Below are 23,308 nucleotides of genomic sequence, written 5' to 3'. Positions count from 1 at the left end.
TGTTAATGGTGTCTTAAGAGGAGTGAAATGCCCTTGATCTCTTTTGAATGTTTCAGTTAAATATGCAACAATAAAGACAATTCAAAAGTAAAGATGCTTTCATTTCACTCTGAGCAAAACTTTTCAGTACATGTACCTTTTCTAAAGCATAAAATAAAACATTTTAAATGATGAGAAAAAGCTTTCGATGTCTTCTCTGTGTGATCATGGAGAAATACGCAGTTTGAGAACTCTCTTAAGTTAAGACACTGTTTGAAGAAAACAAATCCCTGGTGTCTTAAAACATTTACCCATGATTTTTTAGTCATATTCATACGAGAATAACAACGCAATTTTACAGACACATAAAAGAATAGTAAAGTAAAAAAAAATAGAACACCGGTCAGGTCATGGACAAGATAAATAGATCAATCATTGCCGTTGGATTAAAACCTTCCATCCCCAAAATGATTTTACAAGGATTCAAAAAAAAAAAATTTTTAGAATCCTGATGGTGGCAGAATTTACTTAATATTTAACCCACGGAACCTTTTCACTGGAAGTTATAAAACATTTACATCAGTAGGTGGTTTTCAAATAGTAGCAACAATATGTATATTTCTAGCAACAAAGATTATAGTGGTGACATGCAGATTTATTGTTGGTGTGATGTATGTGAAATATACTGTAGTAACCCACCAAGCCCCTGTACAGTATCATGCTGTAATGATGCTCATGCACTTGCAGGAAAGAGTAGAGAACAGAGTGAGACTTACATTCACAGAAGTTATCTTGCCAAGTTGACAGGCCTCCTGCAAGGACAGAAGAACAGTCATTTCACATCGCTGTCTGACTCTAACTTCTTAAAGCCCGTCAGAGTTCACAATTGACAACCTCATAGGTTTTCAGAGTTTTAATGTCTTTTTTTTTTTAAGTTGAAATAGAGATTCTGGATACATATTGATTTTTTACTCAGACACGGAGTTTGTACAGCACATTTCCATGCTCGGTTGGCACACCAACAAACCCGGCTGCAGAGTACACACCCTCTCCTCAGAAATGTAAAGAATAGGGCAAACCTGACATCCTGACAACACGAGCCATACAACTGACACTTTGATAAAGATGTTTTCTCTGCATGTCAGGGAGGAAAGTGAACAGAATATCAAATGAAGCATCAAAAATTAACAATAAACAGCGACAAGCTTCTAAATTGGGAACAAAAGACACCCGCAAGCCTGCAAAATAGCATCCTCTCTCTGGGGACTGAGATAACTCACAGAGAGATAAGAGTATTTAATTTTTAATCACTAATTTTGTTTTCTTTGTACTGTGTATAATAATCTGAGTACATGACTTGATTTGCAAAGAAAATAGAAGGAATCTGGCAACGAGGAGCCACTTAGACAGGGGAAAAGCAGAGAGGACTGCTGAGGTGGAACGGTAAAACAATGAACAGGAAACAAGTTCATGTCAACAGATTATCCCGCCATAATTGTTCACCAAGGGACGCAGCTACTGACTGAGCGATAGAGCAGTACGCCCAGCGCTATTCATCAAACACAAAGTGGAGCTTCATGGTGGACAACTCAACTGGATTTAAAAGAAACGTCTCTAAACTTCTGACAAATAACTGCACAGGAGAGCAACTGTTTTGTATATTATTTATAATAAGCAATGTTTGTGTGGAGACAGGCATATTTAAGACCTTTGTGTGGGTAACCATTAAATCATCTCATTGTCATGAAGTATCTCAGCGCACAAATTATGCATACTGTATATTTCTGACTACGCCGGCAAAGTTTTCTAAGAAGAAAATCAACATGTCACCGACTGTTTGGCTCGTCTTCAGCTGTTTGAAGCTTCAATTTTTCAAAAATATATCATTTTTAGCAGTTATGGCCATTATGGCACCGCGCTGCTCGATGCCAACATCGATTTTTCAGTGTTGTGCTGAAAAAAAACATTTAGGTACTGGATGTAATTTTTAAATTTTTTTTTTTTTTCTGGCACCAAATGGCAGACAGTTGGTTAACCCTGTGGAGCATTCAGTAGAGAGCCACATATTTCACTCAGAAGTAGGTGGAGACCCAAACAGACCTAATAAAGAGTAAATGTAGGGCTTCCATTCACCAGGTACCCAGGAACATGATTTCTAATGAATGAAAGTCTTGTTCTGTGCCTGCTTGATTTATGGCACAAAAACTGAACTGTCCCGCTGCAGTATATGGCCCCGGCATACAGCTGGTAGTCCACTCATAAAATAAACAATAAATCTAAGAATGATGTTGTCAAAAGCCTAGTAACAATTCCATAAGAACTGAAAACATTCAAAGTAATTATGACAAGTGGAATGCATGAGGGACTGATTTACAAAATTAATGCTGTGTAGATTATTCCCATTTAAAAACAAGAAACAAGTTAGATATGCAAAAACTGCATATAAGCACAACCAAACCCATGACTGTTCTGCCAGTGGAGACATATATAGCTTATTTATAAATAGATCTTATAAACTCAACATAAGCTATCACCACACTAAACTGACATTATGGCATGTGCTGCTATAGCACTAACACCATATCTGTATTTCCCCCCCTTTTTTTGCATTTTTGAGCGCACCAACATTTGTCAGGTCTGTTTGAGGCGCTGCTCATTTGCATCCACTCACTGGTCATTTAAAGCAGGATTTTACTTGAGGCAGTTGTTTCTTCTCCCAGTAATGTTTTATTCAACATCTCGTGACACATACTTCAAGTTAGAGACCTTGCCAACCAATTAAATATATGATAATGTACATGAGGGATCTGAGAAGGTGACCTATGGTTGTCTCATATTTAGATGACATTCACTAAAGTAGTTGTACATTTGATTGCTGGAGACCACAACTGTGTGAGTTTTGTCTTTTTTTCCTCCTCTGTATGGATTGGTCAGTGACCTTCTCTCTGTACGTACGCCTCTCAAACTAGCAGTTTCAAAGCACCCACATGCAAGCCTGGGAGAGAGTTATGCTTAAGATAAGTGCATTTGTTGGTGAACCACATCAAAGTACAGAGGGATGTCTTAGCGAGCAAAGGCAGTGGAGCTCGAACCAAGCCTTTGATCACCCCAGGCACTCTGATCATTAAAATATTGGATAAATAATTGATTAAAAACACCAGACCTTATTGTGCTCTGTTTCTGTATCCAAATGTATCCAATTTTTTTAGAGACAGTGGCTGCACAATGAATAAATACAGAATGTAGTTAGGAGTGAAATGACCATATAGAACACTTTGTACCATTGTATGGCATTTTTTGGAACAATGCATGCAAATAATTATATATATATATATATATATATATATATATATATACTATTGTTCTAATTCTCTGTAAAGTGAGCTGCAGTGCAGTCTCAGAGTTCCCTAGAACTGAGTTCCAGTATGTACTGGAGGCAGGTTGAAGTGCTGCAGCAACCTTTCTTCTCCAGTGAGGGTCAGAGCAATGGTGTGGCAGGTTGGCAGAGAGGTAGAAGGACTGGGTAATAATCAAGAGGCATAGTCAGAAGGTAGGTAGGTATGGGTGCTTTCCAGCTGTGCGTAGGTGACTGGAAAGCAGCTAATATTACATCTACAGCCGAAACTAAGCCTGCAGTGTGCAGGAGAAAGACAATAAGCCGACTGTGGGTATATCAGGGATATTAAAACAATTTTCCATCAGCTTTTGTACATAGGGCAGTTAATCAATCTCCCTCAGTACATATACATTTACATTTAGAGTATAAAAATAAATGTATATTATTCAAGACTGTTCATATCGCTCAGCATGAAAAAGGTCTATTACACTGCACAGAGTTTATTGTCTATACATTTGATGAAACTATTGAGTTTTCTAACATAAGCGGAGATTATTTGTGATTAGTGATTTTGTGTATTTTTTGTCATTTTAGAGGTTGACCATACATTCAGACCAATATGTAGCAACAAAAGTCCAACTCTATCACGAACAGTAGGTGAAATAAAATACTGAACAAACAGAAACCGTGGAGGTGCAGTATGTGTCACGGGTGATGGAAAAGCAAGGACAAATATGGCAAACTTATTACTTAATGGCAATTGACAATATTTGGTGTACTGCCTCAACAAAGGTTCAGCTAATATTTGAAAGCCAAGACTTAAATTCATTACATCAAATTCAAATTTTCAAATTCAAGCATGTTAAAAAACATAAAAACACTTTTGGCAACCTTTATTCTTAAAACTAGTATCCAGAGAGCCTATTTTTACACAAGCAGGAAAATAACCAGTGGTTCAGGCACCTTTAAACACATAGCCAGTATAATACCTCGGGATTTCCAAGGTCTTGCTATTCCATTTTTTTCTTTTTCCTTTTATTGATGAGATTTTCTCCTGACCTCTGTGAACTTGATGACACTGAAATCTGTCTACATGAGTTTACCAAGGAATAACAATCCATTTAATATTCCTTGTTCTCATTTTCAGCAATTACTACCACTGGTGGCAAAATAACTGTTGGCTTCCCATGGACCTATTCCACTATATTATAATCATACAGAAAATTAAACCCAGTATTTAACCATTTATCCTTATCTTTCAAACATATCCTTGCTGAATTGGCCGACCCCTGCACTCCGTCAGCAGTAGCGCAGTATCACAATACAAAGCTTTGTTGAATCTTCTCCATTAATACTAAGTTCAAAGTTTTAAAAGAAAAAATGGTGCATCAAGGCGCCTCGCTGCAGTTACTGAAAACAGTTTTTAGAATGTATGATGTGATAACTTCAAGCTACACTGAAAGCCTTAAAACCGCTCATCCCCGGGGTCCTGATGCTCCTAATAGTTTAAAGCTAATGAGATCTGCTGCTCCCGTCTCTGTAGCCTCCCACATAACAGTTTATTTCGTAGTGTAAACACCTTTGAAGGTGGGGAGAAGCACAGAGCAAGGTAAAGAGATAGGAACCATGCTAGCTAGCCACAGTCTCTGGAGCTGCCAAAGCCTACCCTTGCCTATTTCACATTCCTTGTGACTCAGACACAGAGTTCATTGGTGAGTCTCACTATAGTTTGCGGCTGTTCAATTCAACTGGTCTCTCTGCAAGAAGTTGGTAAAAAATAATGGTCAAGGAGGACTGTCAGGGCTGCTCTGTATTCCGGAAATGTCAGTACGGCACAGTCCATGACTTAAGCTGCTCTGGAGAGGGTCGGGGGAAAAAGCATGTGGCCTGCTATCAAGTGGTTATCCCCACGGATGAGATGGATGTGTCTGAATTTATCAATAGGAAGAAAATGACAGATTTGTCAGGTGGCCGTGTCACAATCACACACATCCAGACATATGCACGCATAATACAAATATTCACAGTGGAAAACTTAGACGTGAGTGCCATCTGCTCGTGTGTGCATGCACAAGAGACGTGACTGTCTCAGCCAAGAAACAGTGGGCAGAGTTCAAATTTACATCCCTTATATTTCTGGCAAACGCAGCATGTCTTAGACAGTGTGATAAAACTGCTGCAAACAAAACACCTCCTCATCAAAAGGGGCTAATAAAGTCTTCAATATACTTAAGTGTAGCCTTAGATAAATAGAATCCCCATTTCCCTCTGCATTGGTGTTCAGTTGTCCAAAGTGTATTGATGTACTTATTGACATTCAATAAAGGGAAACCCTCTCAGCAAACCACACAGAGTGGTGTAAATCCTGTACACTTCTTGAGTGTGCACAAGGAGCAACTTTCCTCTAACGCAATTACTAGACAGCAATAATGTCACAGTGTGTTCGAACCAATTTTGATTTACAAGTGGACAACATGTTGCCGTTTCATCAGCTTATTATTATTAAGTGGTTCGTATATGTGTGTTTCCCCTGGACAATCCCCCCATCTTGCTTCACTCTTAGTGCGGTATTGATCCTCCCAGTGTACCGGCCCCTCCTGATTTCATTAGACTAGCTGCTGTTAATTACTCCACACTCTAACCTTTTGCTGTTTCATTTGGACCGACAAATTGGATGAATTAAAAAAAAAAAAAAAAAAGGGGAGGTAGAGAGAGGAAAAGAGAGAAAGGGAAAAAAAAAAAAAAAGCTCCCTTGCAGCTGTAGTGGTGGACCCCCCTCCCTCTCTGTGGCGCTTGTGTCAGAATCCCAAGCGGCATAATAATTAAAAAAGTTCATCAATGTTCTCTTTGCTCATCAAATTATGCAGAAGGAGGCTACTCCAGTAATTGTTGCAGAGGATTCATTTATGAAAACCATACCAGCTAGATCTAGTATGGTTGTCTGGGGAGTTGGAGAATTATGCCTTTTTCCACTTCTTTATGTATTTGTAAAAGGTTGCTCAGCTTCAAGCAGGCTGATCATTAAAACACATTTTATTCATGTATGCATATTTATTTACAAGGATCACGTGACAGTCTTAACTAACTTCTAAATTTTGTTTGAATCAAAATGCAGCACCCGTCCTGACTGACACACCAATTTGTCTTCTTAGTGAAGGTATTAAAAGAGTATGATGTGACACATAGCTACAAAGTTATAATTAGACTTCATTTAATACCTTATGTCATGAGATTACATGCGCAGTGCATGGCATCTAAAGCATATTTAAATCGCAGGGGATGTAATTGATTAACCATATGAGACTGGAAACCAGATGATGAGGATGATGCTCTAAATCCATGTTAAATCAATATAGCCACTTCCTACACATCGAGGGATTATTGACAGAAATTACTACCAGCTGTAATTACTGAGGTACAACACATCAGATAATTTCTGGCATGGTGCATCAATGTGTTTATGCGCACAAGTGAGTCAAAAACATTCGACTGCTGTGACTGCTTTAAGTAATCACCTGCTTTAAAGTGGGACATTGTTTCAACGTGGATACATTACCAACCGAGCGAGTGACATTTATAAGATCTTGTGGATCCTTAATATGAGAGATGCCCTTTCCTCAAGGTTGAGTACATTCTAGTTGAAAAGATTCTACATGATGCAGAAGGAGCCATTCAGAGTACTCCCTTTGGCTGAGATAATAACTTCATCATAATTAGCTTGTGGTGCTCAGGAGTGTTGAATTGTCGGTTGCAGTGGGATCTGGGCTGATTTATTGCTTGATTTAATTACGTATCAAAATTCAATTAGACATGCTTTCAACCAAATTCAAAGTGAGTTTTGTCAAGCTGTCCCTTGAAATCAGGTGCGGCTTGAAGGACATCCTTCATAATGCTGTGACATCTAACTTAATAATTATCGCTTAACAAAAATCATCCATGTGCTAAAAGACGAAGACAGAAAAAAAGAAAACAAGAAAAAAATTGCTATGGCAGTTTTAGGGGAAATGTGCTTTTCTTTTTTTCCTTCCATTACTTGTCTCACATAACAGCTGACATCAAACAGCATCAAATACAGTGAAACAGACCTTGATTCAGTAGTGATGCGAAGAAGGTTGCAGGTACTTTACCAAGTGAAGATACATGACAAAATGCTCTTTGAGGTTGACTACAGCTGAGGAAGTGTCTGACTTTCTTTACCCACATCACTCACTGCCTGCTCAACCCCTTTTGCTCTAGACTACACTGGGGGAAAAAAAGGGAAGCTGTTTTGAATGAGTGTCACACCAGCCTCCAAGAGCTACATTACTCTTTACTACTATGCAAATTCAGGATGTCATGGTGTCTGTGCTAAGAAGTCGAGGAAGGGAAGGATATTTGAGCCCGAGGTCTCTGACTGAAGTGTAGTCCTTTCCAGTTCTGTAAATACTCTCATTGACAATTTTATTAGGTACACCTTGGTAATACTGTGTGGGGCCCTGTTCGACCCTCTGAACTGCCAGATCTTCTTTTTCTTTTCTTTTTTTTTTGAAACATTGATTCAGCAAGGTGCCAGAAGTGTTCCATAGGGATTCTGATCTATACTCACTTGACAGCGTAGTTTTTGCAGTTTTTCAGTGGCGCGAATGCTGTGAAGACCCCACTTTCCCCCATCCCAGAAGTGTTTTATTAGGCTGTGATCTGGGGACTGCGCAGACCATTGGAGTAAAGTAATTTCCTGGAAACATCTTGAGACAGTGACACATTATCTTGCCAGAAAAAAAAAAAATCCTTTGAAGTAGGCTACACTGTCAATATGAAGGGTTGCAGCCGGTCAGCAATAATGTTAGCAAAAATATAAATACACAAAGTACTGGTGGACATGAGACACATATCTGAGATTTGTTTCTTGCAATATAAAGCATAATTTGCATCACAGACATCAACCCAGTGCCCTTCCTTACCACCAACTTAAAGAGTTACTTAATCTGCATATGGCTAATGTTTTAGCATGCTAGTTTTTTTTTTTCCTTTATGTTTATCTTTCACACATGCAAAGATATTGAATTGACGGTAACAATATACAACAACTAAACAGCTACCTTTTGTGCCACTGTGATTAGCTAAAACAATAAACTTTCCCATATTTGTTCAAAACTTTTTTTCAACTTATCCATTCATCCATCCATCCACCCTAACCCTACCTCCTAACGCAGACTTAACGTCACCTTACTTCCTCTTTTCCTCCCGTGGGCTGTAATAAGCTGATCGCACAGATGATCTGGGGGCTCTTTTTATTATTTTTTTAGAGGACAGTCTCGCTGGGTGATAGAACGTCAGCTGTAGCTGCCTCAACTGAAGACGATAATCTTATTGATGCATAACAATATCCAGACCTTTACAACCGACGGCTTCTGCTTTATGAATATGATATTAAAAACACATTTCCTGTTTAGCCAGGACATAGCAGAGGAATTATGTCATGGTTCATGTGTTTGCTATTTGGTTCTGTGCAGATACAAGGGATGAGGATTAGATGTTGCTGCTGGCTCAAAGATAAACCAAAAAGATGGTCAGGAAGAAAGCAAGTGATTCAGAAACCGCATGTTCACTTGGCCGTAAAACATAAAAATATTGAAATATTATCCATAATGTTTCAATTACTAGTTGCTGGAAAAAAACACTAAAACAAAAAAAACAGCTACACCCACAACAAGGTTGCTGCTCAGTGGGAGAAGGGAGCATTGTTGTAGCGTCCATGCTATTACATCACCTTACATGTGATTAGACATGGGTTACATCTTCTTCTTTTTTTTTTTACACAATGTGTTATACTACCAGTAGGTTTAAAAAAAGCACTAGAGTAATCTGTTAAGTAGGCTGTGGCTTAAAGAATACAACACCCTCTGATGTTGGTACCAGCTGGGATAGATCCATGAATCATCTGCATGTGGCAATAGAAACAAGGATTTATAAGACTAGTAAAGATTTCTCTTTGTAGATTCAATTTTAATGATCATATGCCTACTGAAGCTTCAACAATATGTTAAAGTCTTGTCCAGTGGTCTCCGTTCATGTGCCATACAACATAGTAATATGTTGATTTTCAACATCAACAAAAGTCCACATTACAGCAATCTGATTAGGATACCTTGGATCAGAATCAGTAAAGAAAAAAGAAAAAAAAAAAGTTGGTGTAGCATTTGAATGAAAGCAGACACTGTAGATGCTGGTGACACATGCTAGGAGCCCACAGGCTCAGCTGGACAGTGAGTGAACCTCTCAACTCTGTCTGCCTGAATAATGAGTCACAAAGGCTTGACTCACTGTCTGAAGAAGGGAGCTGCATTAACAGGGAGGTGTGTATAATAAAGTGGCCACTAAGTGCACTGTCAAAGAGGAAACACGGTGGAAAGGAGAATGGAAATCCCCTTGATGTGTCAAAACTTCAGTTTATCAAGATTTCCCAGTAATGTGAATTGTTCATCCGTTTGATCTTTCTCCCATTGAAATGCCTGACAGTTTCCTTCATTGAGACTGGCAGAGGCATTGTCCATAGATTGTGATGTGCGGTGACATACTGTATCGCAGGCTGGCGTTTGAAGCAAAGCGCCCGAATCATTGTCATTCACTGACAAACACGGAGCACAATGATGATACTGATTAATGATTCTCAGAACGTTTATGGAAATGATCTCCTGAAAACTGGGAGTTGCTTCTGACTTAAATTTAAACCCACAACTGATAACCAAATGGTTAGCAGTAATATCATTCAGCTAATTTCATCTCAGTTTCAAAGTGCATTCACTGTCACTCTTCACATATCACCACGAGCATGAGGATTTCACAAAGAAGCCTGTGAAACATGAACACTCCAAACGACTGTGGCATGGTTATAAATTTCAATGAAAGCCCCAGAACAAGAAGTGATAATACTATTATTATTACATTATATATCACATTAATGTTTCTAATAATAACAATCGTCTTTCTACTGTTGAGGGGTCTCGCTTCAAAAAGATTGCATTTGTTACAATTCCCGTTATGGGCAATCTGATCACTATGCAGAGATCAATTTATATTAAGAGATCAAATTTATCATCGAGATAACTGGAATGTGTGTACAACCATTTCCTGTCAGTTGTAAGTCGAACAGTTCTATCATTTCTGTTACCTACGTGGTAGATCACAACCTTAACCACTGAAGATGTAACTGCATCTCAGAATAGAGAAAGCTTTCTTTTAAATTTCCAGTTAGATGAATAAATCTTGTATCTGTTTCTAGGTTATTCCACTTAACAAGACAGACATCATAACAGCCATGAAAGAAATGTGTCTTCAGCACAAAGGAGTTAAAACTTTTAATATAGTTGTTATAGTACTGTATATTATCCCAGCTGGGTTAATTTTTTTAGCATTTCAGCAATTTCAGAGTTAGCAACACATTGTTCTTTTTCACACCTCATATGCATATTTGGAGTGTTGAATGATGCTGTCAAGTGAGTGTGAATAGATATTTCCAAGTTGTAAATGAGCAGTATCTTTGTATTAGCTCTCTACTATGGAAAAACCAAGTAAGGGTGGTGCAGGTCGTGAGGACACCCAGCCAAGGTCAGGTCTTCACTCCTCTCACTGAAATGGTAACAAAAGCCAAAGGACAGACAGTAAAGTAAGTCATGATTTTTTGAAGAAGACAAACAATAAGATGCTGCTTAATTACAGTAATATTTGATGGACACAGCAAACAAGAACTACTTTGACCATCGCTGCTACCGATGAAATATTAGCCGTCAACATGCTCAATATTCAGGAAGAGACGCTACTTCCTCCACCGACTCCAGTGAGACCAAAGCCAAGTTCATGAATATTTTCTCAGGTAATCCATATGAATGGGAAAGCCAAGCAAGACGCGTTCTCACTGTCTTTGGTTGCAGAAAATCCTTTTCTACATAAACTCTCATCTACATATTGCCGGCTGCATTTGGAAGGTAAATAGTATTTCCTAACACACAGTATGGAAAATGGAAAATTAAATACTGGGTCGGGGTATCATTTTTCAACCATGTTCATAAATGGTAACTTCTATCCATAGCATACTTTTTTTTTTTTTTTTTTTAAATATCTTCCTCAACTGACAACTTGTTACTGTAACTGTCAACTCTTGAGAAGGAACACAGACAATCCTTCTTGCAAAGCCAGTGACACAGTCTTGGTAAAACATTGATTAAGCACAGAGACCAGGCTCACAGTCATATCCCCATTTGCTCCACGCATATCTTCCTCAAGTATGTTGATGTCAGTTTTTCTGGCAGCGCAGTCAGTTAAAAGTGCGCCATTGATGTAATTCAAAAGCCACAGAGTACAGAGCTGTCCCTCTTCCCCCAGCCTGCCTCACCCAATTGGGGTCCATCACCATCACCAAAACAAACTTCTCCTCACTGCCAGGGTAATTTTTCTTTCTCCTCCACCACTGAGCACCAGTCATATTAATATCTTTGTAGAAGGCAAATATGTGCTCCAGGAGGCCGGTCCCATGTGTTTTTTTTTTGTTTTTTTTTTTTTCCAAAACCTCTTGCTGTTTCTCTGGCCACAGCCAAGAACATTAACATATGTTCTCACAGTGCAAAGTGCTACTCTGCATTGGTAAATGCCTTATTACAGCAGGACCCCTGCTCTTCCACTGAATATCCATAAGTAGTAAAGCACAGCCATATCTGCCCACTCATAACAGTGGGGATGTGTCTCACATGACAGGGGGCTCCTTAACATTTAGTCAGAAGCCCTCTTTTTGAAATTGATATTCCTCCTACTCGCAGTAATGGCGGGTGGTAATAATGACAAATAAAGGCAATATTGCAACTGCATGGTACACACTGAGCGTAATAAGGTCATCCGCTGGTTATGTTTTTTTTTTTTTTTTTCTCTACACGTATTTATGCCTTTTTAGCATGCAGAGTCAAATTCTCTCAGTATGACTTACATCTCCAAAGACGACACCAGTGTGAAATATGCAAAGGCAGAGGGTGAGAAAAATATCCTGAGCAATGCAGCATGTTCTTGCTTAGAGAGCTCACACACTTGTAATCATCTCCAAACTCCAATTTCCTCTTATTAATATATTTTTTTCTTGTTTTTGTTGTTGTTGTTTTTATGTTTGTTTGTTTTTCCTTTCTGTCTGAGGTAATACAAGATATTTCAGAGATCTTGAAATCTGTGTCACAAAACTGTGTCCTTTTATAACTGGAGCAAAATTAGGAGATGACACTTACTACTGTCTAAACAGTTTTTTGACAACGACGCACAATCTACAGTGTACTGAATAAAGCAAACTAGCAGGAGGAAAACTAATGAGGCACACTGAGACACCTCTCATAGTATCACAGGATATTCTTGACAAGACATCACATGTTTGTAGTTAATTTAACTGATGAGCGGGTACGTCGTGAGGTATGCTTAAAACCTAAATAACAGCTTCTCTCCATAAAATAAAGATGTGATGGCAGTGGAGAAAACAGTAAGAATTTTAATAGGAAATAGAAATGTAGTTTGATTAGCTACACCTACAGTGGAAGCGCTTCTTGTATGATGACTATAAATTGTGAAACTGGAGAACAGAAGACACATCCACTAGGCTATCTGCAAATGCAGCTTGGTGATTATTATGGTGATTGCTGCTAAAATACGGCTTCGGTTAAAGTATGTTTGCAGATACCGACTGGCCACTGAGGTCGTTTGAGTTAGTATGCTTGCGGTCATTGGCTCCTTGGGTTTTTTTTTTTTTTTTTTAAGATTTATTTTTCATTTCTAATTTGGGCGATCTTTGTTCTGTCTGCCAGAGACACAGTTGTGCTGTGTTGATCTGAAGACAGACTCTAAAAGAATGTGTATCAAACACCACAGAGAACTTGTCTTATTGTTGCACAAAGAACCGAGGGCTGGTATCCATGTCATCCCACAGCACTGCACTGATTTATAATGGTTGGGAGGAAAAAATAAGAGGCCAGGATACATCACTGAAAGATGAAGGCATTGAATAATACTTTGCTCATGAATAAAATCATTAAAAGAAGCTCTTTTATAACTTAGGCCATAACAATGAATCTTGAACATTTTATGATTAATGCTTTATCTATAAATTAAAGGTTTTGGATTTCAAAGGTTTTATATTTATATATTTATTTATGTTTTCAGTTATTCATTATTTCATTCTGCTTTTGACAGGCCGGATCACCTGAGGACACAAGTTCTGTTTGTTTTAACTTCTATTTCTTAGACAATCTCTTTTGGGCTGCACCATTGTGCAAACTAATGAAGCCTCAAAGGCTTTGTTTAAGTCATTAAACATGGAAATCTAACTACACAGTTTTCTTCTAATGGCAAACAATTACATGACAACAACTTTGCCAGGAAAATCAATGACAGTGAAAAATAATTTAGTTGCATAATTTAGTTGCATTGTTTATGTTTCAGCAGGGGGAATTTCACACCTGTCCAGGTATTAGAAATGCTTGACTGGTCATACACAAAATTATTGAAAAAAAAAAAAATATATATATATATATGTATATAAAAATTCTAAAAAAGCCTCTATAACCCTGGCATACTGATATAATCCCAACTGCATTTATTATGTAGCTGTAGCTAAAAACATGAATGACTTTTATTATGTTTCTGTTGAATAATTGTTAAGCCTCTCCACCCTCCTGTGTCTTGGCACATAAATCCCAAACCTCAAAATTTACTTTTTAAATTAGAAGTTATTTAGGCATAATTTAGACAACGCACTATTCTCTGTCAACAAGTTATTGTCTTCTCTTTACATCACAGATCAATACTGCATTTTATCTTTGCCTATGCAATAGTCAAATTTATTACCTTACAAGGACAAATACAATGTAATAATATTATATTCAATATATCCAGTATTTTCCAACCTACAGCTCTGCTGAACTTTTTAGAAGAGGCAGATGGATGGACCGCTATGACTCATCCTGTACTAGAAAAGCATAATTTCCAAAATACACAAAATTCTGAGAAGTCACATAAGTCAATTTTATATATATAATCCAATGTGATAAATTACAGATTTGCCTCAAGGGGCTTTGCAGTCTGTACAGCATATCACAGCCTCTATCCATATCCGTATACGACATATACATATACATACACAGTGTAGACTTGGTAAGATATATTGACAAGATACTGGATGATTTATGTAGTATAATATTAATCTTATCCATAATTTATCATTAGGAGACATTTCTTTATTCAGTTTGAATTCTTTCTACACTTGAATAGTGGGCTAGCCATAATAGTCTCACATTCAGACATTAAGTATCTAAAATGCCACTAATATCCAGCATTACTTCACTGATTATGTTGTTTGTTCTCTGGTTTTCCAATGCACTTCAGTACGTACATGGGAATCTGTCATGGTTTGCTATGGCAGACACTTTTTGTTAGTTTTGTTTTGGACTTTTGCACTTCCTGTTTTATTTTGTAATTGGTTTTGCTTCCTGTCTTGGTCCTGTGTCTGTGGTGATTGTCTGCCCCGCCCTAATGTGTTTCACCTGTGTTCAATCACCCTTGCCTCCCTTGTCTATATAGTCCTTGTGCTCCCCTTTGTCTTTTTAGTTCTGGGTTTGTTCACGTCCTGTTGTTCTCTGGGTATGTCCTCGATCTGTTCATGTCTGTTTAATCCTCAATCAGTTCACGTCGTCTGTTCATGTCTGCGGTTAATAAACCTGTGTGCACCGTTCCCCAAGTTTTGGCTGCATTTGGGTCCTACTTACCCCTCAAACCTGTGACAAATCATCTCAGTCCTATTGCTGTTCACAATGCTGTGACATTCAGCTCTACTTCTGACTCTCCTCAGTTCAGTATCAAGTTCTGTCTATTGGAGGTTTAAACTGTTAGGTTCAATTCACAACAAAACTAAGCCCACACATGCACTGTTTATAAGGTCAATAGCTCAGTGGGCACCTATTTGCAACAGAGTTACCGCATTATGATTTGTTTTCTGCAGCTTTTGCAGTCTTTCAGGGAGATTTTAACCAGGAAGTAACCATGGCTGAGCTGAAAACCATGCTTTCAGTCACCAGGGACGGGTGTTAAACTACTATTTTGGGTAATTGGTAAAGATTGCTGCATTTATGAAGCACACATTAAGATGACAAGATTTTCAAGTGCTTTTTAAATGGTGTTCTTTTACAACTTAATGTTTGACCCCAAGCAGTGCACAGCTGCTCTGATGTTCTTCCCTTTTGGTTGTGAACTTACAGTACAACCAACCAGGAGAAACACACCATCACTCTTTTGATGGAAATCACCTGTCAACATTATTCAGTGGATCAAGACAGTGTTAAAGTGCCAGAAACAGAAACTATTTCTCCAAAAACTAACTTTGCACTGTTTGCATCATATGAAGTTTCAAAACGTGAAATCATAAAGTTAAGTCAAGCGTAGTTTCAGCCAAGAAGTCTACCATGCAGCGTAAATAATGCAACCGATTTTGTTGTGGGTGATAGGTGACAAGGTCTGGCTCATGTGGACAGCAGATCGATAATGATGTGCAGAAGAATCTCACAGCAGAGTTGTATATGTTTTAGTCCGAGCAGCAATACCTAAGCAAAAATATAATGTTGAACCGGCCTTGACACGTTGACTTAAAAAAGTAACTGAACTGTAAGTTTATTTATTGAAGTGTGGGTAGCTGACACAGCATCAGTTCATGTGAGAAATGTGACCGACTGTGTGTTATATGAATCAAAAAAGAAAAATCCACCATATAACCCCTAATGAATTGCATTACAAAGCCTATATGTCATGGATGTATAAGTGTATTTAGTCAGTAAGAGAGATGGAAGAGTTACTTAATACGCATTACTGAAGTGCAAACTACAAATCGTTTTTTTTTCTTCTTTCATTTAGATGAAATTGCTTGGAATTTTTATGCTAAAAAGTCACAACCACATGGACAGACTTTACGTCTTATATTCCTCCCACTACTCAGCACTACATCAGCAGTGGCAAATTGCTTTTCTCCCAAGCCTGTTTAATGAATGAACCAATCATGCATTAATGGCACAATCTATGGAGGAATAGACCATGTTTGGAAACTTTCCCCATTCGAGACACAGTTTGCAACTGCTCGGGATGGCGCGTTGACATTGTGAAAAAGAAGTGAGCAGCAGGGAAGAGGAGTTATTGATGCCTTTTCTGCCAGTTAATAGTATAGCTTGCAACACGTGCTGTACTGATGCAACTTCCTGCAGCCTTTAACTACTCTGTGGAGAGCTGGGTTTTTTCACAGAACTCTCTTCTCAATATAGATACATATGACCTAAATGTGCAGTTAATTGTGCAGAGAAAAAAATGTTTTTTTGTGGATTTTTAAAATGGTTTTGTATCTTTTTCATGTCATGGTACACAGTTGTTGACAATATCACCTACATTCCCTTCATTTATGTTACATCTGTCACTCTGCTATCATTATTTGCACTCTAATCTTTCATTAAATATGTCCCCTTCCTTGATATGATGATGATTTTATTTTAATGAAGGTCTATTTATTCAGATCTCTGCAATGGCATTTCATTAATTATACTGTGAATAACTGAATTCACACATCGTTACTATGCTGTTCCTCTGGTCTTACTGTCAGAACTTTTAGTTGTAACCATCACTTTTGATTTTTTACCCTGGTGTCGCGACATGACGTTGTGTACGTTTCTACTCGGGGTTTGGTCTCGGTTTCAGAATTGTTACACCTCTGGTACTAAAGTATATTTTGTTACAGCAGGTCGCATTTTAAAAGCACTTTGAGTGCACTTCCTGCAGCCTTTGTGCAATCCATATGAACACCTCAAGTAAGATTTTGCCTGCCTTAAAAATAGTCCAAATCATTATGGTAGACTCTGGGACTTGGTATTATCCACCGGTCAGGCTAAGATGCTTATACATTAGCAATCTAGGGGACCAGGCAGCTGGACTGCAGTCCTGGAGCACACAATGAATTCACATTAATAGGTTGGGGAGCGTCAGGAGAGCCCACCCTGAGCAGAGATTTCCACGTGGATATGGCCTATGGCACAGGGGTACCTGCCCCTAGCCATCTGCACTGATTTGACAAATGATTCTATATCAAAGGCCTCTGCACTGATTTGGGTGGTAATTGATTGGAAGTGAGGCCTTCAAATCCCTGATTGGTTTAGCTGGATGAAGGGGGGAGATAGGCTGTGGCAAGAGAGAGGGAAGGACAGCCGGCACGAGAGAGGGAGCGAGAGAGCGTGAGCGAGAGAGAGAATACATTCAGGAGATCTGGGAAATACACTGAACTCTGCCTCATTTGCAATTTGAGAGAATTCATAGAGACTTTGAGAGAATTCATTCAATATGCAATTTCTACACACCTCTCTGTGTTTCTGTTTCTGTTTCTAATGCAGCTGTCACTATATCCAATTTGTTAGTGTGTCCATGAAGATTGGATTTCACCATTCAAAAAGAGGAATTTGGTTAGAAATGGAATATTATTGATTTGTTCCACATGGAGGTGTGGTCTGCTGCAGACATATGAGCATGGCAAGTTGGTTGAGAGGGAGCATGGGTTATATATTCCTTCATCAATTTCCCCTGAATTTTTTATGCCATTAACCCTTATTGTGGAAATCGTGTGACAAGGGAGATAACATCAAACATGAAGGTTGCCGATTGTTGGTGATTCCCGTGAGGATTACCTCAACCTCATAAACCATTAGAGGAAGAGCACTGCATGAGAAAGCACATTGATATGAATGAATGGATATGATGAATGCTTACTACATCTGAGAAATGTAATGTCTTTAATCACTGATGTCAGTCATAAATCTGAAGGTCTGATTATGTCATCCAAAGGTACTTTGTGAAGCAGTTAGACATACTCCTCAATGAGATTAAATACAATGGGGATAAATGTGAATCCAATCATATTTATACATACAGCATTCCACGTGTGACCTAAAAAAAGTGTTCATATTTAAAGAGCAGATATAACGTTAGCCATGCTGTGACCAGCCCCTCAAGTCATCCAGCCACTCATGTATATAATATGGCACGTTCTGCAGATAAGCCAGCACACTGCGGAGCCTGTCAATGCCACGGTGACAGTGATGCTACGTATATATAGGCCTACTGCCTTTATTACACGGCAGGCTGGCTGCATCGCATACCTTTTGCCATTTGACACAGACATGTGCTGCTTGCTAGTGACAGATGCTGCACAGTACTGGTCCCAGAGGTCACAAATGACCTTTTGGATTGTCTTTTTTTCAGTCACAAAGCATTATTTGTTTGACGATGGCCACCAATGCAACCTCAGGCACCCTGATGGAGCCGTGGGTTGTTGCTGCTTGTCTTCTGAGATCACATTTACCTCAAATAAATTGTGTGTGTGTGTATGTGAGAGGGGTTGAGTGAGTGAATGTGTGCGTCTGTGCGCTTGCGTGTGCAAGGACGTGCATGTGGATGTACATGTTGAGGAAGATGCCTCACCAACCACCCATAGTCTGCTTGATGCCTTTAACTAAGCTTAATTGCTGCATGACTAGCCTCTTGTTTGGATGCCAGAGGGATTTTCTTTTATTATACAGAGTGAATCATCATTAAGATGTGCTTATTCAGTGGCCTTTCCTTGGCTTAAAAAATGCTGCTGCACACAGGATCTCTTAAGCGTTTTATCTGTGGCAATCAGTGTGTTTACATTTGTATTCTAGTGGAAACTTCGCAGGATAAAGTCTGCTTCAAGAAGCAAGGTGCCTGTCTAGCATTTTCATCACTCAACTTTTACATTGTTAGTGTAACATTTCACTGGAGAGGTTCTCATTTTCAGTGGAAAATAAAGTTGTGAAATGGCATCCCGCAGTTGCACGGTTTTAGTTTACCTTAGCAATTTCAGACCTAGCAGGAACAGGGTGCAGTGCAGGCCCCATACTGTCAGAGGTGCTTGATCCCCACCCCCATCCCTTGCCCTCTCCATCTGTCACCTAACTAGATTGCACTGTTCACACAGACACATACATGCATGCATGCACACACATTCTTACACACATACAGACACAATCGTAATAGCCAGAAGGCCATCAGCTTGCTCCAGTTGAAAAGAGCTCACGACCAACTATTTAACATTTTTGTTTTCTACATAGAACACAGGAGAAAAAAAGAAATGTGCTTACCAATGATATCTAAGAAATTTCTGTTTACCACCTGTGTTACAAATGTGATTCTACAGTTTATGTACAGAAACATGTATGTACATGCACATCCCTGGTCACATTTTATTCCTATCCCGTCGTGCTATAATGAGATACTGTTATTCATGCTGTATATGCAGATGAAATCCTTGTGAAAAACTGACACAATTTTCTACCGCCTGAAGCCTAGTGTCAGAAATATGATCTTACCCTCACCTCTTACCCTGACTGCCGTACTGTAATGATGCTCTGAGGTGAGCACACTCATCAATTATTCACAGAATGCAAGATTTTCACCCTTTATCTTCTTGCCAGCTAGAGGAGACCATTTAAGAAAAAAAATAGATGAGAAATAAGGGAAAAGAGAGAAAAGCTGCTTGTCGGATGAATAAGAGAGTTCGCGGTGGACAGACAATGCTCTCGATGTGAGTTATAATTGTAGTTTAACAATGTGTGGACCTCTGGGATTTTTCAGTATGCAATATATGGCCTTTAGACTAGGATCGCTATGGAAACCAAAGGCCCCGGAACGACCTGCAGTGCCCACCCACTCGGACAGCCGTTAATCATCTTCGCTCAGATCCTGGCACTGCAGAATTTGGCCAATGTGTCAAGAAGCAATTATATATACTTAGTGCTTGGGCACCCGATCTCCTCCCTCCCCTCTCTTTCCTCGCTCTCACACTCTTAATATAATCACAGAGCAGTCAGTTTAAAAGCCCTCTGTTCATTTCACTATCTGTCTGGGGGATGCACACAATGCAGATGAAGAGAAGTGTAAAAAGACAGAGGATATTCTATTCTGAGAGCCATAATCAGAATATTCTTTTCATACAAATCATATCCAGTCATTTACTCATTTTACCAGCCTCCTGAGCTGACTGACATACCAAATTACCCCAGCTGGCCCATTGCATTCGCTGCACATACTGGGCTAGTGCGGATCATGGAGACTAATGTGAGCTGACTAGAGGGAGATTATGTTCCGCTGCTAACAGCTAAAACGTGAATAACACTATCCGCAAACCCACGGTGTTCCCCCATTACATCAGCCTCGATCAGCTGTGTAAAAATGGAAAGAGAGCAAATCAGAAAGAGAGAGAGAGACAGAGAGAGAGGAAATGTGGCGGCCAGAAATTACAAGACATAGACAGGTGTAATCGGTAGCGCTACAGGAAGAGAGGTGTACCTGTACTAAAACTTCTGCAACATCCTATCCTTCACGAGACTGTGTCAGACTGTAATTTCTCAGCAAGAGCCTCCAAAATATGAAAGGTTCATTGAAGGACATTCAGTGTTATTTTTGCATTGACAAACTTCCAAAGAAAAGTCGATTGCCTTCCTTGTGATTTCCCTGTGATAGACATGGGTGGAAGGGGTATCATATTTTATTATTATTTACCGTTCTACCACCGTCTGCAGCTTTCAATGCCACCAAAGTCATTGTAGACAGCTAGCGGTGCATTAGCGATGTAGAGCGGTGTTATGCTTTGAACATGTTGATGACAGGCTGTCAGACAGCTTGCCTCCATTGGGCTCCTTTTTTTTTTTTTTTTACCAAGGTCCACTCTTGCAATAAGCCACTCTCCACCATACCGGCCATTCATCCAGAAAAGGACACAGGCAATTTTGACACGTTTGGTGCTAAGTGAACTGAAATTGTGTGAATTTCACTACATAGCACATTATCACATTTGTAAAAGGCATGCACCAGAGGAGGAGTTGAAGGGGAAAGTAACTTCAGTCAGTGTGTGGCGGTGACTTGAGACCATCACAGTGAATGTGATGACTTTTGCTGTGCATGTGCAGGACTAATTAGCATTGAATAAATCTGCCCTTCTCGCCTCATGTCAAATGAATGTTGAATCATAATGGAATGCAGACAGAAAGAAACATTCATAAATTAATAAATTCATTTGCACGTTCTCTGGCAAAACGTCTTGTCAAAGGCGTATGGTGAGCAGATCATCAGATATGTAAAAAGATAAGAAGGGTCTTATAGAGCTGATTTACAAATGATCGATGTAAACAGACATGCAAACCAAAACTAATAAGACCAATAAAAGCTTGAAATATCTGCAATTATTTCCCACAGTGTTGTTTGTCCCTTGCCTGAGAGCCAGCTGGAGCTTACCTTATGAGGACAAATGGGGGGCGGCGAGTTAAAAGACTTCTCCGGTGTCTGGCTCAGATTCTACAAGGAAAACACATTATCAGGGACATGTTTTCAGTAGAGGGCATCTCCCAGCAAATCTTCAGTGACAGAAGTTGCAGCTTATTTCCTGGTCCTTGCCATTAGCATTTTTGCAATATATTTCAGATGGGTTAAGCGACTCTCAATCAACAAGCATGTCTTTGCTGCCCACTAATCCAAGACCGCAGCTTTTGTTGACAGTCCATATTTTAAATCTTTATCTTGACAATATCATCTTTTCCTACATCATGTGAGTGGGCACAGTGATGTATTTTGTTTTGTTTTCCAGTTTTTTTTTCTTTCTTTCTATCCCTCCACAAAGATTATAAATCCTTCTTTGTCAGAAAATTTCACTGAACATATGTTCAGACTTTTGCATACACGCCCGGATGCATTTTTTGAGGTTAAATGATTATCACATTGTTAATACACCAATACATCACTCAGACACAAGAAAACACCATTAAAAAGCAGACACAAGGTAAGTCAACAAGCCAACAACAGATGGTCCCGCTGCTTGTGATTATGCAAAGATCCAAAGTATTTGCATACTCACAATGCCACCGTAAAAAAAAAGAAAACAAGAAGCCATCTTGAGTTGACCTCAGTGAGAAATGAAAAGAGCAATGGGTGAGGTAAACCCAGCGGGGAAGTGGCTAGGCTCTGCAAAAATCTTTAGGAATCTACCAAGGGCCTGCCTCCTGGGAAGGCCCTGTTGATTTCCAAGCAGGTGCTTTCAGTTATGTCCTCATATCCAATTATGTGCCTGTGGTATGTCTGATGCTCCCTGACACTATTAATGGCTGCCTTATGGTATCACCAGGACAGATGAGACACTCAACTCTCCAGACTCTTAACATCTATATTTCATTGCAACACAGAAGGAGGACACCTCACTGGCCAAGGCAACTGAGAGGAAAAAAAAAAAAACAGTCATGGGGCTTTCAGTGCAGCATAAACACCACGTCATGAAATATAAATGAATAAATGGGTCTTTCTGGGACGATGGAATTAGTAGATAAAATTTTCCCTACAGATTGAGAATGTTATATGACCATGATATCTTAATTGATGTGACAAATAAACATGAGTTATTTTCTCTGGGGATGGGAGCGGAATTCTTTTTTTTTTTCTTTTTTTTTTCACAAAAATGCATGCATGTTGATGGTTGAACAGCGTGACCTTGATTCCAAACCATGCCTCCAAAATTGTCACTAGTCACGATATCAGATTTTCACTGCACGATTATGGTGGCCAAAATAATTCAATAACAATAACGATATAATTGCGATATCTATAGAAAATTAGCATTTTTTTGTTTTGCCAGAATACCAACAGCACTGTGTTCCTATTTAAATTGCAGAAAGATGGTGGAGGCAGGAAGAGGTGGATTGATTTTGTAAAGAACCAAGATAGGAATGAAGATCACCACCAAAAGTCATCTCTGAAGTCACCATTTTCCAGCAGATTGCTTTTTAAACGGTTGACAAAAACAACTGGGATTCACTGATAATAGAGGTTGGAAAAGAGATATTCTGTTTATTAGAGAAACTAATAAACAGAATTTTCATCCATCCAAGATGCCATCCTGATAAC

The 23,308-nt window shown here is 39.0% G+C and overlaps 1 protein-coding gene across 2 annotated transcripts in view; it reads right to left on the bottom strand.

Moving 5' to 3' along the window:
- The window catches only part of pcdh11 (protocadherin 11), a 125,958-nt gene that overhangs the window by 51,012 nt on the left and 51,638 nt on the right, over positions 1-23,308 (bottom strand). The window contains exons 4-5 of one of the 2 annotated variants that reach the window (XM_056382675.1): positions 21,653-21,712; positions 756-791 (exon numbers count right to left, since the gene is read on the bottom strand). In XM_056382675.1, the coding sequence (XP_056238650.1) occupies positions 756-791; positions 21,653-21,712 (96 nt within the window). The remainder of the gene's footprint in view (positions 1-755; positions 792-21,652; positions 21,713-23,308) is intronic. The other variant, XM_056382676.1, reaches the window with a different exon arrangement.

Source organism: Seriola aureovittata, chromosome 8, assembly GCF_021018895.1.
Source record: "Seriola aureovittata isolate HTS-2021-v1 ecotype China chromosome 8, ASM2101889v1, whole genome shotgun sequence".
NCBI lineage: Eukaryota > Metazoa > Chordata > Actinopteri > Carangiformes > Carangidae > Seriola > Seriola aureovittata.
Note: the sequence above shows the minus strand (reverse complement) of the source record. Positions and strands in the feature narration are given on the sequence as shown.